Below are 14183 nucleotides of genomic sequence, written 5' to 3'. Positions count from 1 at the left end.
CAGCTACAGAACAGTTAAGGCAGAGTCACAGACAGGGCTTTTGCAAAGATGGTCACAGCCAGACTTCTTGTCGACGTGGAAATAGCTTCCAAAACACACTGATATGAATCTTTGGGGGGGGGGGGGGGGGGGTTTGTAAGACATCTTGCCCTTGATTCGCATGGTGTCAACATTTGTAATTGATGAAATAGTAGAATTTTGTCTTGCAATTTTCCTACAATATTTCACATTGATTATCAACCTTAGATACACAGGGATATGTCTTCATGAAGAGATACAGCTGATTGTAAGAAAAGGGGCTAAGCAACTAGAAATGAGCAATGATTTGGAGATGCCGGTGTTGGACTGGGGTGTACAAAGTTAAAAATCACACACCAGCTTTCGGAGCTGTGCTTCCAATTAAACCTGTTGGACTATAACCTGGTGTTGTGTGATTTTTAGAAATGAGCAAGTGTCAGTCCCTTCAAGAGAGACATCCAATCAAGGAACAATGGCCAATGTGGGATGAAAAAATTCCAAATATATTGCAAATATTGATGGTCTCACTCTGTGCAGACTGTCTTTGCTGTCATTTTCAACTCAGTGTTTCACATTGAACAGCAGGCAGAAAACACAATGGTCCTTCAGAAGGCAGAGTGCCAAATAAGGCGGAGGCTGGGAATGATTACGTACACTAATTTCGGGAACTGCATGGTAACCCTGGTGTTGGAGAGCTGGATTCTGGGAGCTGTAGTTTGCAAAATGCTTCTGTCACTTCCCTTATGTCAGCACACAAACACTACAACTCCCAGAAGCTGTTGGAGGAGTGAGGAGTTCTTGTTCCAGAGAATCTGCAGGACAACCACTTTTCAAAATTCAGCAGCTCACCTTCATTTGTGGGTATTTTTTTGTAAAAATAATGTGACCAAACGCGAAGGAAGAATTGGAGCTCATGGATAGTTTCAGAGGAGGAGGTGGAACAGTGGGAGGAGATCAAAATCGAGGCCAGGAACATTAGGATTCAACCATTATCTTGCACTGGTGCAGCAGAGGGACAATGTTTAAATGTGACAGGAAACTGCTGGCACTGGTCACGCAAATTAGTTGATGACAACCTGTTGGACCTTGGACAGCACGTCATCGACCTGCCTTTAGCACATTATCACCCTGGCATCCCACCCCCCAATAGCCACTCCTTGAGTGAATGCCATTAAAAAATTCTATCGGGGCACTTGCGTTTCTTCCCTTCTCTGGTTTGCTTTCTTACCCTCTCCCCCGCCCCAACACCCGCATTGTTTGCAACTCCATATCACACCTCGATTGTAATCTAACCACAACTGCCACCTGCAAACTACAAGTTTCCAAATTCATCCATCTATAGGAAATAATGAAGGCCATGACAGCACGATTCCGCACATTTTCCTCCAATCCTGCATTGTACTCTGCTTGAGAATTTGCATGGGTGTTCGGGTGTGTGTGTGGTGGGGGTCCGTTTCACCAGCACCTTACGTTGCTATTTGTGTCAAAAACAAAACTGCAACTTTGTGCATCTTCCAGAGGTGAATGCATGACTGCAACAAATGATAGAACGTAGCCTTGTGTCACACAGTGGGTCGGGGGAAACTAAAAATAAACACAAATTGTTCGTTTTTTTGCAAAAAATAAAGACAAACTGCTCTGAGAATGCGGAACAGGGAGCGGTTAAGGTGAATGAATGACGCATTTGAGGGAGAAAGTTTTGCAAAGAGGCGAGGCAAGGCAAGAACGGGGGGGGGGGAACAAAAACAACTCATCGACTGAAGGTCACGTTGAAAGGGAACAAGCCAGAAAACACTTGGAATGCTCAACCGGTCAGGCTGCACCGCGGGGGGGGGGGGGGGGGGGCTGAGTATTTCCAGCACCCTCTGCTTACACTTGGCGTTCGCAACACCGGCCAAAAAAGTTGCACTTTTGCTGAGCAAATGGGAGCAACTCCAGCGAGTGGAGGAAGGCGGCGTCAGGCAGGCGCGGCAGCATCGGTGTGGTGGGCCGAATGGCCTGCGCTGCACGCTCGGGAGACGAGATGTTTCAGATTCCACGCGTCCTTGCAAAAAAAAGACCTCCCCCGACTCACAATAATGACAGCTGCCAGCCCATGAGAGACTGTGGGATTTGGACAGGGGAACAAAACCACCCCCCCCAAAAAAATAAAAATAATCCGCCCTCGACCCATTTATGTTTCTTAAAACATTCGGTTCAAAGCACCAATCGGGAAAGCATTTAGGAAAGGAAAGGTGGGGGGGTTGGGGTGAAGGAGAAATTGCAATGAAATTATAAAGGGGAGGGAGAAAGGCTGGGCTCGGAGGTGGGGTCAGAAACAAGACGGAATTGGGTGTCTCTTATTGCCGCAAAGTGGAAACTGGGGCCAAAATTGCCCTGCGCAGGTCAGGTGCAGGACTGGAAAAAACACACACACACACACACAGACAGAAAAAATCCAGAGCAACCAGAATGCTTCGGAGTGTCAGAGCTTCAGTTCCGGAGTAAAGAGGCGATGAGCAGGTCATTAAACATCATCTTGTGATCTTGCTTATTCCATTTTGACGCGATCGATGAGGAACTGAGGAGGAGGCAGTGGGAAGGGGGGAGAGAAAAAAGCACTCACGTAACACACACAAAAACAAAACTGGTGGTGATCGCCTTTCTGTGGCGGTGTGTCTGTGCTTTCGTTTTCGTTGCATTGGCTGGTACGGACGCGTTCGATTTATTTATTTATATATTTATTTATTTATTTATCTATCATCCCTTTTTCCACCCCCTTCCCTCTTTGATGTGCATTTTCTAGTTGGGAGACTGGGGCGACTCAGCTGTTAACAACATCGCTGCGCTGGGCAGGGCAAAGCTGAGATCGACGTCCCACGCCACGAACTGCACTGACTTTCTGCCAACTGTTATTTCCTCTGCACCCCCTCCTGAAGCAAGAGAGAGACAGAGAGGGGGGGGTTGAGAGAAAGGCAAAAAAAAAAACCTCCCCCTCCCACCCCCTTCCTCCTCCCCCCACCACCCTTCCTTTGCCAATCCAGACATGCTCCAGAATGACACTAAAAGGCAACCAGTTTGCTGCCCCTATCTGGAGCAAAACCTGGAGTCCTTGAAAAGTTCTGAGGTCAATTGCGGCGATGGGTCCACCTCCTCCTCCTCCCAGCTCGACTGCCCGCCTGCCCCGGCCGGCTTGGTTCTGCAAGAGCAAGGAGGCAGCACTTCGACACTCAACGCTCTGGGATGGTCCACGAGCCAGGCCGGTGAGGAAAGCCTACTCCAGCAAGGAGTCCTGCCAACTGCCATGTTGCTACCCAAGATGGTGCACCTGGGGCCCCTCTTTGGAGGGACTTTCCCCTCGGTGCAGCAGATGGGGCTGGCGCAGCAGCACAGGAGATCGCCTCTAGGACACCACCCTCACCAAGGCACCAACACCACCTCTTCCGCCTCCCAAAGGAACAGCTACAGCCTGCAGCAGCAGCAGCAGACCTTCAGGGCTCTGAACTGGGGCAGCCACCAACAGCCGACCGGAGGAGGGAGTGGCGGCTGGGGCAGTGTCAGCAATAACTGCGGGAGGGGACTGAGAAGGTCAACTGGAGTAATGGGCATCTCAAACTCCATTCCTTCCTGCTCCTCCAAGAGGTCCTATTCCAGTCACATGATGGTGCCTCCAAAACTGAACAGGGGCCGCCCGGCATTCGCTTCGAAACCGTGGATGGAAGAGAACCCGTTGAGGACAGATGGCAACAGCAACTGGCTGCCCCACCATCAGGTAAGCCACGTTTTACAGTTTGTCAATTTAACAGTATGGTGCAAGTACCTGTGATTTGTTTTCAACATAACAAGAAAGAGGGGCAACAGGGGGTCATATGGCCCTTTGAACCTGTTCCTCCACCTGTCTCATTTGGATGACTGAAATATTTTCGTGTTCACATCCGTAACCCTATGGAATGTCGGGCTAGTTTTGCTTATTTTCTTTGGGAGGACAAAGCATCATCCTAGCAATAGTCCAGTGAGCTATGATTGATTTGGGGAGGTGATGGCACAGTGGTATGGATGGACTGTTAATCCAGAGAGCCAGATCATATTTGGGGAGCCCCAGTTTGAATCCCACCACAGCCGAGGGTGGATTCTGAATTTGAAGAAAGTAATCTGGATATAAGAGTCTCATGATGACCAGAGTCCATTGTCGATTGTCGGAAAAACCCATCTGGTTTACTAGTGTTCTTTTGGGAAGGAAACTGCCATCCTCACCGACAGGCCTGACCAACAGGTGACTCGAGACCCACAGCCTTTTTGGCAATTAGGGATGGACAATAAACGCTGCTTAGCCAGTGGCACCCTCACTCAGTGAATGAATAAAGAAAAAAAATTCTCTCCAAGGTCTGCACATCTTTACATAAGGCCTCATGAGAAATGATCATCTCCAGTCACCTGGAGTAGATGCAGTGCTTGGTGTGGGATGCGCAGATGTGGGGTTTCAACTTGATCTCTCGTTTGCAGCATAGCTGGGGAACAGAAAATATGAGCAGGGGTCACATGAGTTCTATGTTCAGCATGAAAAGGCAACAACGTGACTGTCGCATGGACTGCAGTAAACATTCAACGAATCTTCCTTCAGTTATCCACACACATATTTTGTTCTATTGCTTCTCCTGAGTTTAATATGCTATTGCTCCACCATCTTCCATAATATCCTCCACCCATCCAATTCTCGGGCATCCCTGATTTTCATTAGTGGCGTGTTTCCGTCATCCAAGGCCTTCATCTCTGGAAATACCTCTCTCATCTGCTCTCTCTTTGTCTCTCTTTCTTCACCTTCACGACATTGCTTAAAATCCACCTCGTTGACCTAACTTTTAGTCCCATATCTCCATTTCTGACTCTGCCCTCACAATTCTATAATTTAGGGTTCCTGCAAAGACAGTTGGGAATGTTTTCCTATTTGAAAGCTGCCACATAGATGTACAGCACGGAAGTGGACCCTTCGATCCAACTTGTCCATGCCGACCAGATATGCCAACCAAATCTAGTCCCACCTGCTAGCATGGCAGCATGGTGGCTCAGTGGTTAGCACTGCTGCCTCACAGCGCCAGGAACCCAGATTCAGTTCCCGCCTCAGATAACTGTCTGTGTGGAGTTTGCACATTCTCCCTGTGTGGGTTTCTTCCGGGTGCTCTGGTTTCCTCCCACAGTCCAAAGATGTGCAAGTTAGTTGACTTGGCCATGCTAAATTGCCCATTATGTTAGGTGCATTTGTCAGGGGTAAATGTAGGGGAATGGGTCTGGGTGGAGGGTCGGTGTGGACTTGTTGGGCCGAAGCGCCTGTTGCCACATTGTAGGGAATCTAATCTAATCATATCCCTCCAAACACTTCCTATTCACATTCCCATCCAGATGCCTTTTAAATGTTGCAATTGTACTAGCCTCCACCACTTCCTCTGGCAGCTCATTCCTACACGTACCACTCTTTGCGTGAAAAAGTTGCCCCTTTGGTATCTTTTATATCGTTCCCCTCTCGCCCTAAACCTAGGATCTCCAGTTCTGGACTACCCGACCCCAGGGAAAACACTTTGTCTGTTTACCTTATCCATGTCCCTCATGATTTTATAAACCTACATAAGGTCACCCCTCAGCCTCCAATGCTCCAGGGAAAACAGCCCCAGCCCATTCAGCCTCTCCCTATAGCTCAAATCCTCCAACCCTGGCAACATCTTACAAATTTTTCTGAGCCCTTTCAAGTTTCACAACATCCTTCACTGTCCTATCTATCTGTGATTCTATTTTCAAGGAGCTATGAACCTGCACTCCAAGGTCTCTTTGTTCAGCAACACTCCCTAGGACCTGACCATTAAGTGTATAAGTCCTGCTAAGATTTGCTTTCCCAAAATGCATCACCTCGCATTTATCTAAATTAAACTCCATCTGCCGCCACTCAGCCCATTGGCCCATCTGATCAAGATCCCGTTGTAATCTGAGGCAACCTTCTTCACTGTCCACTATACCTCCAATTTGGTGTCATCTGCAAACTTACTAACTGTACCTCTAATGCTCACATTCAAATCATTTACATAAATGACGAAAAGTAGTGGACTCAGCACCGATCCTTGTGGCACTCCATTGGCCACAGGCCTCCAATCTGAAAAACAACCCCCCACCATCACCCTCTGTCATTTACCTTTTGAGCCAGTTCTGTATCCAAATGGCTAGTTCTCCATGAGATCTAACCTTGCTAACCAGACTCCCATGGGGAACCTTGTCGAACGCCTCACTGAAGTCCATACAGATCATGTCTACTGCTCTGTCTTCATCAATCCTCTTTGTTACTTCTTAAAAAAAAATCAAATTTGTGAGACATCATTTCCCACGCACAAAACCATGTTGACTATCCCTCATCAGTCCTCATTTTTCCAAATACATCCTGTCCCTCAGGATTGCCTCCAACAACTTGCCCACCACCGACGTCAGGCTTATCTGTCCACAATTCCCTGGCTTGTCCTTACCATCTTTCTTAAATAGTGGCACCATGTTCGCCAATCTCCAGTTTTCTGGCACCTCACCTGTGACTATTGATGATACAAATATCTCAGCGGGGGCCCAGCAATGATTTCCCTAGCTTCCCACAGAGTTCGAGGGTACACTTGATCAGGTCCTGGGGATTTTGCTATTTTTATGCATTTCAAGACATTCAACACTTCCTCCTCTATAATATGGAAAACTTTCAAGATGTCACCATCTATTTCCCTACATTCTATATCTTCCATACAAATGCAGATTGTTGCTTTTATGGTTTCCAAAAATAAAACCCAAGGCCACATCAATCAACACAATTGACTAGGTGTTTACAATAGTAGCAGAGGGTAGCTATGTTTATCCTTCAGATTTAGCCCAAATTCTTTCCAAAACACACAACCTGTACCATTTTTGTTCTGCAAGGCATGTACGGCTTGACAAGTATCTTTGGGTTTCTTTCAGATTTGCATCTTTGCATTTTCCTGTCTGCAGGAGAGGGTTGCAGGATTTCATTTGGCACATTTCTGAATCCAGGACATTGATTTATCTGGTGTTTTGAAGGCCTGAAGCCGTGACATTAAACTGCAGTGAGATATCAATCTGTCAAATCGAGATGGCGGGAAACCAATCGAGGGTGACACAGTTTCTCGATTGTAGGTCACGCTCAACTTGTGGAAGAGTAGCCTGAATTAGCAAAAGAACTGGTACAACTGCAGTTCATTTGCAGAAGCAGTGGAGGTGTGGTCCTTTTTCAGTTCGAATGCCATTGATGATGTAATGAAATTGAGGATGTGGTGATTGATGATTAACAAAAGGGATTGTACCCCACCATTGGAACCCTTTCATTAATAGGGAAAATAAGGCAGAGAGGAGGATAATGGCGAGAACTCAACATTTCCAAATTTAAGTTAGGTCGCTGAGAAAAGCCTAAGTTCCTACAGTGATAAAACTGCTCTTTGCACTTGACTTGAAATTCCTTGCAAGTCTTTTGAAAAGGAGAGCTTCAATTGTAACTTGTGGATTTAACGGGCAGCGTCATTTTCAGCTTGTATTTGAGTCTTGAAATAGGAATGCCTTTTTTCATCTCTGCACAGATGCTGCCTGACCTGTTGGGTATCTCCAATGTTTATTTTTATTTTAGATTTCCAGCATCTGCTGGAAATAAAATAGTGACATTTTGGCAATGTGCTTCATAATGGGGCAGGAGGTGTGTGACTCGTACCTGCCAGTGCTCCTAATTTGACTTGCAGCCTTTGTTATCTTTTCCTCCTATCTTTGTGTGATATACAGAGGCAGACAGCTAAATATCCCGTGCATTGACCAAAGATCCCTCGCTTTATGCTAGAAGGCAAATTTGCTGAGCGTTGGTTCGAGGCACTGAACCCAATTCTTGGCATGGTCGAGATCATTGGTTAAGAATTTCGAACGGGGGTCTTGTCATTCCCCACTCTGCCACTTGCTTCCAGTAGGTGGACACTGAGATTGTTTGTCAACTGAACTTTAGTGACCACTAATCCTTCGTAGGAGGAGGCAAGACTGAACCTATGACCTACTGCGCTGTACAATGCATTTGATGAAACAACTCCCACAGTTTGAAGGCAGATTTTTTTCATGTGTCTTGGAACAGAGTTCTCAAGACAGTAAGTTTACGTCAGTGATTCTCTGTGGCGATGCCTTCAGCTTTAGAATTCCCTCTCTCATTCCTTTATCCTCCCTTTGTCTCTCCTTCTTTAAGACTTGCTTAACATTTACAAAGTTGGCCATGCTTTTGGTCAGCTGTCCTCATATATCTCCTTAAGTGTGTCACTGTCAGATTCCGCTCCTTTGAAGCATCCAGAGATATTTTACTGTTTTAAATGAAGTACATAATTGCAAGATGTTGTTGCTCTTTGAAGTCATTGTATATTTTTTTCATTACACATTATCTTATGTGATGTGTGGGTTGCTAACTCTGGATTTCTGGTGACTTTGCACTTGGAGTGGCATGACTGATAATCAGGGGTGGAGGGACCTTGTTTGAACTTGGTCCTTTGAAAAAAAAGGCTGCATTTTAATTGCATTATTTTTCCCCTGACCTTTGAGTGTCCAGTACTGCCTTACAGCCAATTGAATATCTTGGTTTTGAGGCCAACTCGTGTGAAGCGATGTGTTCTCGGCAAGTTTCCATGAACAGGACTGTGACCGTGACTGGACAGCCAGTTTCGAGAATGCGAGTTGAGAGATAAATATTGGCCAGGACTTGAGGGCTCATCTGTGGAACAGGTCGCAGGTTCTTTGGTGCTCACTTGAGAGGACAGACTGGCGCCTCAGATATTATCTGACCAGAAAGACAGCACCTGAGACGCTTGTTGCATTGTGGAAGGGGGAGGAGAAATAACGATTCCTGAACACACTGATAGCATTTGGGCAGTCTGTAACAAATGGCAGATTACATGAATAAAGTACAGCCCCCCCCATTCCACGGTTATGTTCATTGCACACCGTGTCTGTCTATGTTCTTGATGCCTTTGGAACGCGGTGAACACTATAGGGGGCACTGTGCTTTATTTCCCCATCCAACTCCATGTTGATTCAATCCCTTTTTGCTCTCCCTATTCTCCCCCTGCTGCCTCAACTTTGATGGCATGCATTGCTTGTAAATAGGAGAAGGTGAGGACTGCAGATGCTGGAGATCAGAGTTGAAAAATGTGTTGCTGGAAAAGCGCAGCAGGTCAGGCAACATCCAACGAGCAGGAGAATCGATGTTTCGGGCATAAGCCCTTCTTCAGGAATGAGGAAGGTGTGCCAAGCGGGCTAACATAAAAGGTAGGAAGGAGGGACTTGGGGGAGGGGCGTTGGGAATGCGATAGGTGGAGGGAGGTTAAGGTGAGGGTGATAGGCCGGAGAGGGGGTGGGGGCAGAGAGGTCGGGAAGAAGATTGCAGGTCAAGAAGGCGGTGCTGAGTCCGAGGGTTGGGACTGAGATAAGGTGGGGGGAGGGGAAATGAGGAAGCTGTAGAAATCTGCATTCAACCCTTGTGGTTGGAGGGTTCCTCGGCGGAAGATGAGGCGTTCTTCCTCCAGGCGTCGTGTTGCCATGGTCTGGCGATGGAGGAGGGCAAGGGCCTGCATGTCCTTGGCAGAGTGGGAGGGGGAGTTGAAGTGTTGAGCCACGGGGCGGTTGGGTTGGTTGGTGTGGGTGTCCCAGAGGTGTTCTCTGAAACGTTCCGCAAGTAGGCAGCCTGTCTCCCCAATGTAGAGGAGGCCACGTCGGATGCAGTGGATGCAATAAATGTGTGTGGAGATGCAGGTGAATTTGTGATGGATATGGAAGGATCCCTTGGGGCATTGGAGGGAAGTGAGGGGGGACGTGTGGGCGCAAGTTTTGCATTTCTTACGGTTGCAAAAGAAAGTGCTGGGAGTGGAGGTTGGGTTGGTGGTCCTTGGCCTCTTCCATCGCCAGACCATGGTAACACGATGCCTGGAGGAAGAGCGCCTCATCTTCTGCCTAGGAAACCTCCAACCAGAAGGGATGAATGCAGATTTCTCCAGCTTCCTCATTTCCCCTCCCCCCACCTTTTCTCAGTCCCAACCCTCAGACTCAGCACCGCCTTCTTGACCTTCAATCTTCTTCCCGACCTCTCTGACCCCACCCCCTCTCCGGCCTATCACCCTCACCTTAACCTCCTTCCACCTATCGCATTCCCAACGCCCCTCCCCCAAGTCCCTCCTCCCTACCTTTTATCATAGCCCGCTTGGCACACCTTCCTCGTTCCTGAAGAAGGGCTTATGCCCGAAACATCGATTCTCCTGGTCCTTGGATGCTGGCTGACCTGCTGCGCTTTTCCAGCAACACATTTTTCAGCATTGCTTGTAAATATTCCATTAGCTACATGCATAGTGATGGTTACTAGCTTTTAAAACAAAAATTGTCACAGTGTTTTTAGTGTGGTATGGTCATTCTGTTGTGCATAATGGCACTCGTGGGCTGCAAAAAAGAAACATAAAAGCAACTACAGCCTCAGACATTTGTGGGAATAAATCCAGAGAGGTGCAGGAGGAACTTGGAAGTTTGCCTGTAAACCTGCCTTTCCAATGAACTTGGTGATTAAGGTGTTAAGGACAACTGCACGGAAGCAGGAACATTTTCTTTCAGAAAAAATTAACATGAGGATTGCATATTTATTGGATGCAGTGTCTCGCCAGAAATCTGAAGGTCAGAGAAAATTTTCTATAGCTTATGTACCAGCATCCAGGGAGTTGGGAAACACAGGTGCTCATTGATGTGTGTCTGAAGGTGAGGAAAGGACTGTTTTTCTGCAGTGAATCATGTGGCCCATAAAGCTTACATATTATGTTGCTTGTGACAGCCAAGTAACTCTGAATGGGTGGTTCAGAATGCACTATGTTGGATCCCTGGGCCAGCGAGTAGGTCAGCTCTGTTTCTGATCTCCATCCTGTCACTGCTTTCATAAGCACTGTTGAGGGCTGCTTTGAGCTTGGCTGTGATGCATCTGCTGGATGAATAGCCAGTTGCTGATGATTATCGTCCAACTTAAGCGTCAGTTTGCCCCATTGGGCTACTGTGCAGATCTTAGATATGTTTGCTAACACCATTTGCTTCCAATTCCCCTTGTCCTCTGTCTTGCCAATTAGTTCTTATCCATGTGTTTAAATCCCTCTGTGGCTTCTATCCTGCCTATTTCTGTAACCTTGTTCACACTTTATAATGCTTAAAGAAATGAGCAGTCTACCATCTCTTGACTTTGTGGGTCAGCTAATTGATCTGACCCATGGTTTGTATCTCTGCTTTCATCCACTTTTGATCCCAAAGCTCTGGTGAACTCCCCCAAATCACTTCTGGCCCTACTCCCAAACATCTCCTCCTCTTTTCCCCTCCTCCTCCTCTTTTCCCCCCCCTTCTCCTCTTTTTTTTCCCCTTCTCCTCTTTTCCCCCATCTCCTCTTCCCCCCCCCCATCTCCTCTTTCCACCCCATCTCCTCTTTTTTTTTCCACCCCTCCTCCCTCCCCCTTCTTCCCCACTTCTCTCCCTTTCTGCCCCCCTCCCCCCCCCCCCCCCCCACCCCAATCTCCAGTCTTGGAAATACTGTTTAAAATGTGCTCCTTAGACAATCAAACATTTGGTCGTTTGTCAAAATATCTCATGTGGCTTGGTGTTAATTTTTGTTTCACTACACACCTCTCTGTGAAGTGTCATGGGATGTTTAAATTCCTTGTGCGAGATAAATCGCAATTGTCATATCTTCTCTATTTCTGCTGAAGTTCAATATCACTCAGAGCAGTTACCCACTGGTGTGGCAACATATGACCCTTCAGAAATCATTCCCTAGACTGAGTCTGGGGCACTGTGCCTAGGGTTTCTCACTTCCTAAATCCGAGAATGGACTGCAGACTAAATTGTCTCTCCTCAGATGCAGACAACATAGTTATCTCACATGAAGCAATTGGAAATGCTTGCAAGTGAATTAATCAGTGTTTGACATCACAGCCAAGGTCATGCAGCCTAAATCTAGGCCCTCAAGTGAATATTTGGTTGTGTTTGTAATAAAACTTAGAGCTTCCTGTGCTAAAACTGTTGAAAATGTCTGCATTATACAGAGCTGCCAACACTGGATAAATTCTTGGTTTGATATTTTCACTTGTCAGCAGCCCGCTCGAGACGTTGATTGGAGCCAAAAGCTTTTTTTTTAAATAGCAAATGTGGCAGCCACATGAGATTTAAAAGGGAATTGCTGCTTATTTAGAAATGGAAGAGTTAATCAGTTGAAGGCAAGTTGTGTTTGAGAGTGTTTTCATTGTCTGTTGGGAGATTTGCCTGGTTGGGTTGGTGAAGTTGGGCGGGGGGGAGAATGTAATAAACCGTGCCATGTTAACTTGCAGAAGGTGTGTGATCACATGTCCCACAGGAGTCCAGTTGGAGAAACTCGGGCAGACGGCAGGAGGGCAAATGCAACAGCATGGAAAGAAAGTTGGCTGGTAGACAGGAAACTAAGTTGGAGCAAACAGGTATTGCTCGGAATGGTTTAAAGCAAGGAAGAGCCTGCATTTGCATGGTGTCTTTGACAATTTTGTGCTTTCCAGAGTGCTTTACATCCAATCGAGTGCTTTTTCAAGTGTACACTCACTGTTCACACACAGCAAGCTCACACAAAGAAAACGTGGAAATGGCCAAATAATCTATGTTCTGGTGGTGATGATTGAGGGACAGGCATTGGTCACTGGCTGATGTGGAGGTATGGTGTTGGACCGGGGTGAACAAAATCAAATTCACATGATACCAGCTCATAGTCCAACACATCATTGTGATTTCAGCTAAAGCTGTTGGATTATCACCTGGTGTTGTGTGACTTCTGACTTTGGTGACTGCATGAAGGATATACTGCCAGCACCCTTGTCTTTGTAACAGTTCCATGACATCTTGTTTTTTAATATATGGGTCCACCTGAGAGTCCAGATGGTTTTATATCTAATCTAAAAGAAAGCATATCCAGTTCTGCACTACAGTATTTGCCAAAAATTTGTGCTGGAATGGCTGGGTGTACATATCCATACAGTACTACTCATGAATTATTTGAATTCAGGCTATTTAATCAGGGGGATGCAGGGCTAAAGCAGACCTGTTGTCTTGTAATGCTGAGAGGATTATTAGTATAACAATCGGATAGATGCCAATCCAACTCCTTATTGAGAAGTGCAGACAATTGATGCATTGGTTGAAAAAAAATCAAGTCAGAATATTTTCTCAGAATTTGGAATGAAAAGCATGCCAGAGACGGCTAAACAGACAATCGAGTTCCCGTGTTAGAATAGGTAAATCTGCATGATTCATGAGTATTTTATTGCCAATTGTTACAATCCCTGCATTGGAAATCAACGTAACCAAATTTACTGAATCACCCCCAAATGAAGACATTGGCAACAGGGTTCCACTTTGTGTCGCTATTAATTCAAACAGAATTCGAACCAACACTCAGATTTGCAGAACTAGCAGGTCAAGGATATTTCCAACAAGAAGACAAATTTCACTTTAAATTCTGTTGTCCACAGAACAAAGCTGGGTCTTGTGCAACCACAAGCCCTCACATTGCCCCATGCACAAATATGGCATCATGTAACTATACAGATTGACAGAGTGCTGCACTTTATTCAAGAGGATACATGAGCCTTAACTGACAATAGCTTTCACCATTTAAATTTCACTGGTACAATTACCATTAGCAAGGCACCCTTATCTCTGACTTTGGTCATGATGCCGGAATAGGATTTGACCACTTAGAGTCACGGAGTCATATATCATGTAAATACACCCTTCGGTTCAACTAGTCCAAGTCAACCATGTTCCCAAACTAAACTAGTCCCACATGCCTGTGTTTCGCCCATATCCTTCCAAATCGTTCCTACTTGTGTTTTGATCCAAATATTGTTGAAATGTTGTGACTGTTTCTGCATTCACCACTTCCTTTGGTAATTCATTTCCACACACCAATCACACTTTGTGCCCCTCGTATCCTTTCTAAAACGTTTTTTCCTCTCCCTTTAAAGATATGCCCCCGGTTCAGAACTCCCCCACCCGAGGGAAAAGACCCTTGCTATTCACCTTATCTCTGCCCCTCAGGATTTTATAAACCTCTATATGGTCACTCCTCAATCTCATACACTCCAGTGAAAAACATC

At 46.2% G+C, this 14183-nt stretch overlaps 1 protein-coding gene across 2 annotated transcripts in view; it reads left to right on the top strand.

The window, feature by feature from the left end:
• Nucleotides 1-2403: 2403 nt before the first annotated feature.
• LOC122543064 (cytoplasmic polyadenylation element-binding protein 2-like) overlaps nt 2404-14183 on the top strand; it is a 50426-nt gene continuing 38646 nt past the window's right edge. Inside the window, exons 1-2 of one of the 2 annotated variants that reach the window (XM_043681274.2) lie at nt 2404-2520; nt 2804-3769. In XM_043681274.2, the coding sequence (XP_043537209.1) occupies nt 3044-3769 (726 nt within the window). In that variant the 5' untranslated portion in view covers nt 2404-2520; nt 2804-3043. The other variant, XM_043681273.2, reaches the window with a different exon arrangement.

Source organism: Chiloscyllium plagiosum, unplaced genomic scaffold, assembly GCF_037043375.1.
Source record: "Chiloscyllium plagiosum isolate Xiang-an unplaced genomic scaffold, Cpla_swu_hap1 HiC_scaffold_48, whole genome shotgun sequence".
NCBI lineage: Eukaryota > Metazoa > Chordata > Chondrichthyes > Orectolobiformes > Hemiscylliidae > Chiloscyllium > Chiloscyllium plagiosum.
The sequence above is the reverse complement of the archived record's forward strand: the minus strand, read 5'-3'. Positions and strand labels throughout refer to the sequence as shown.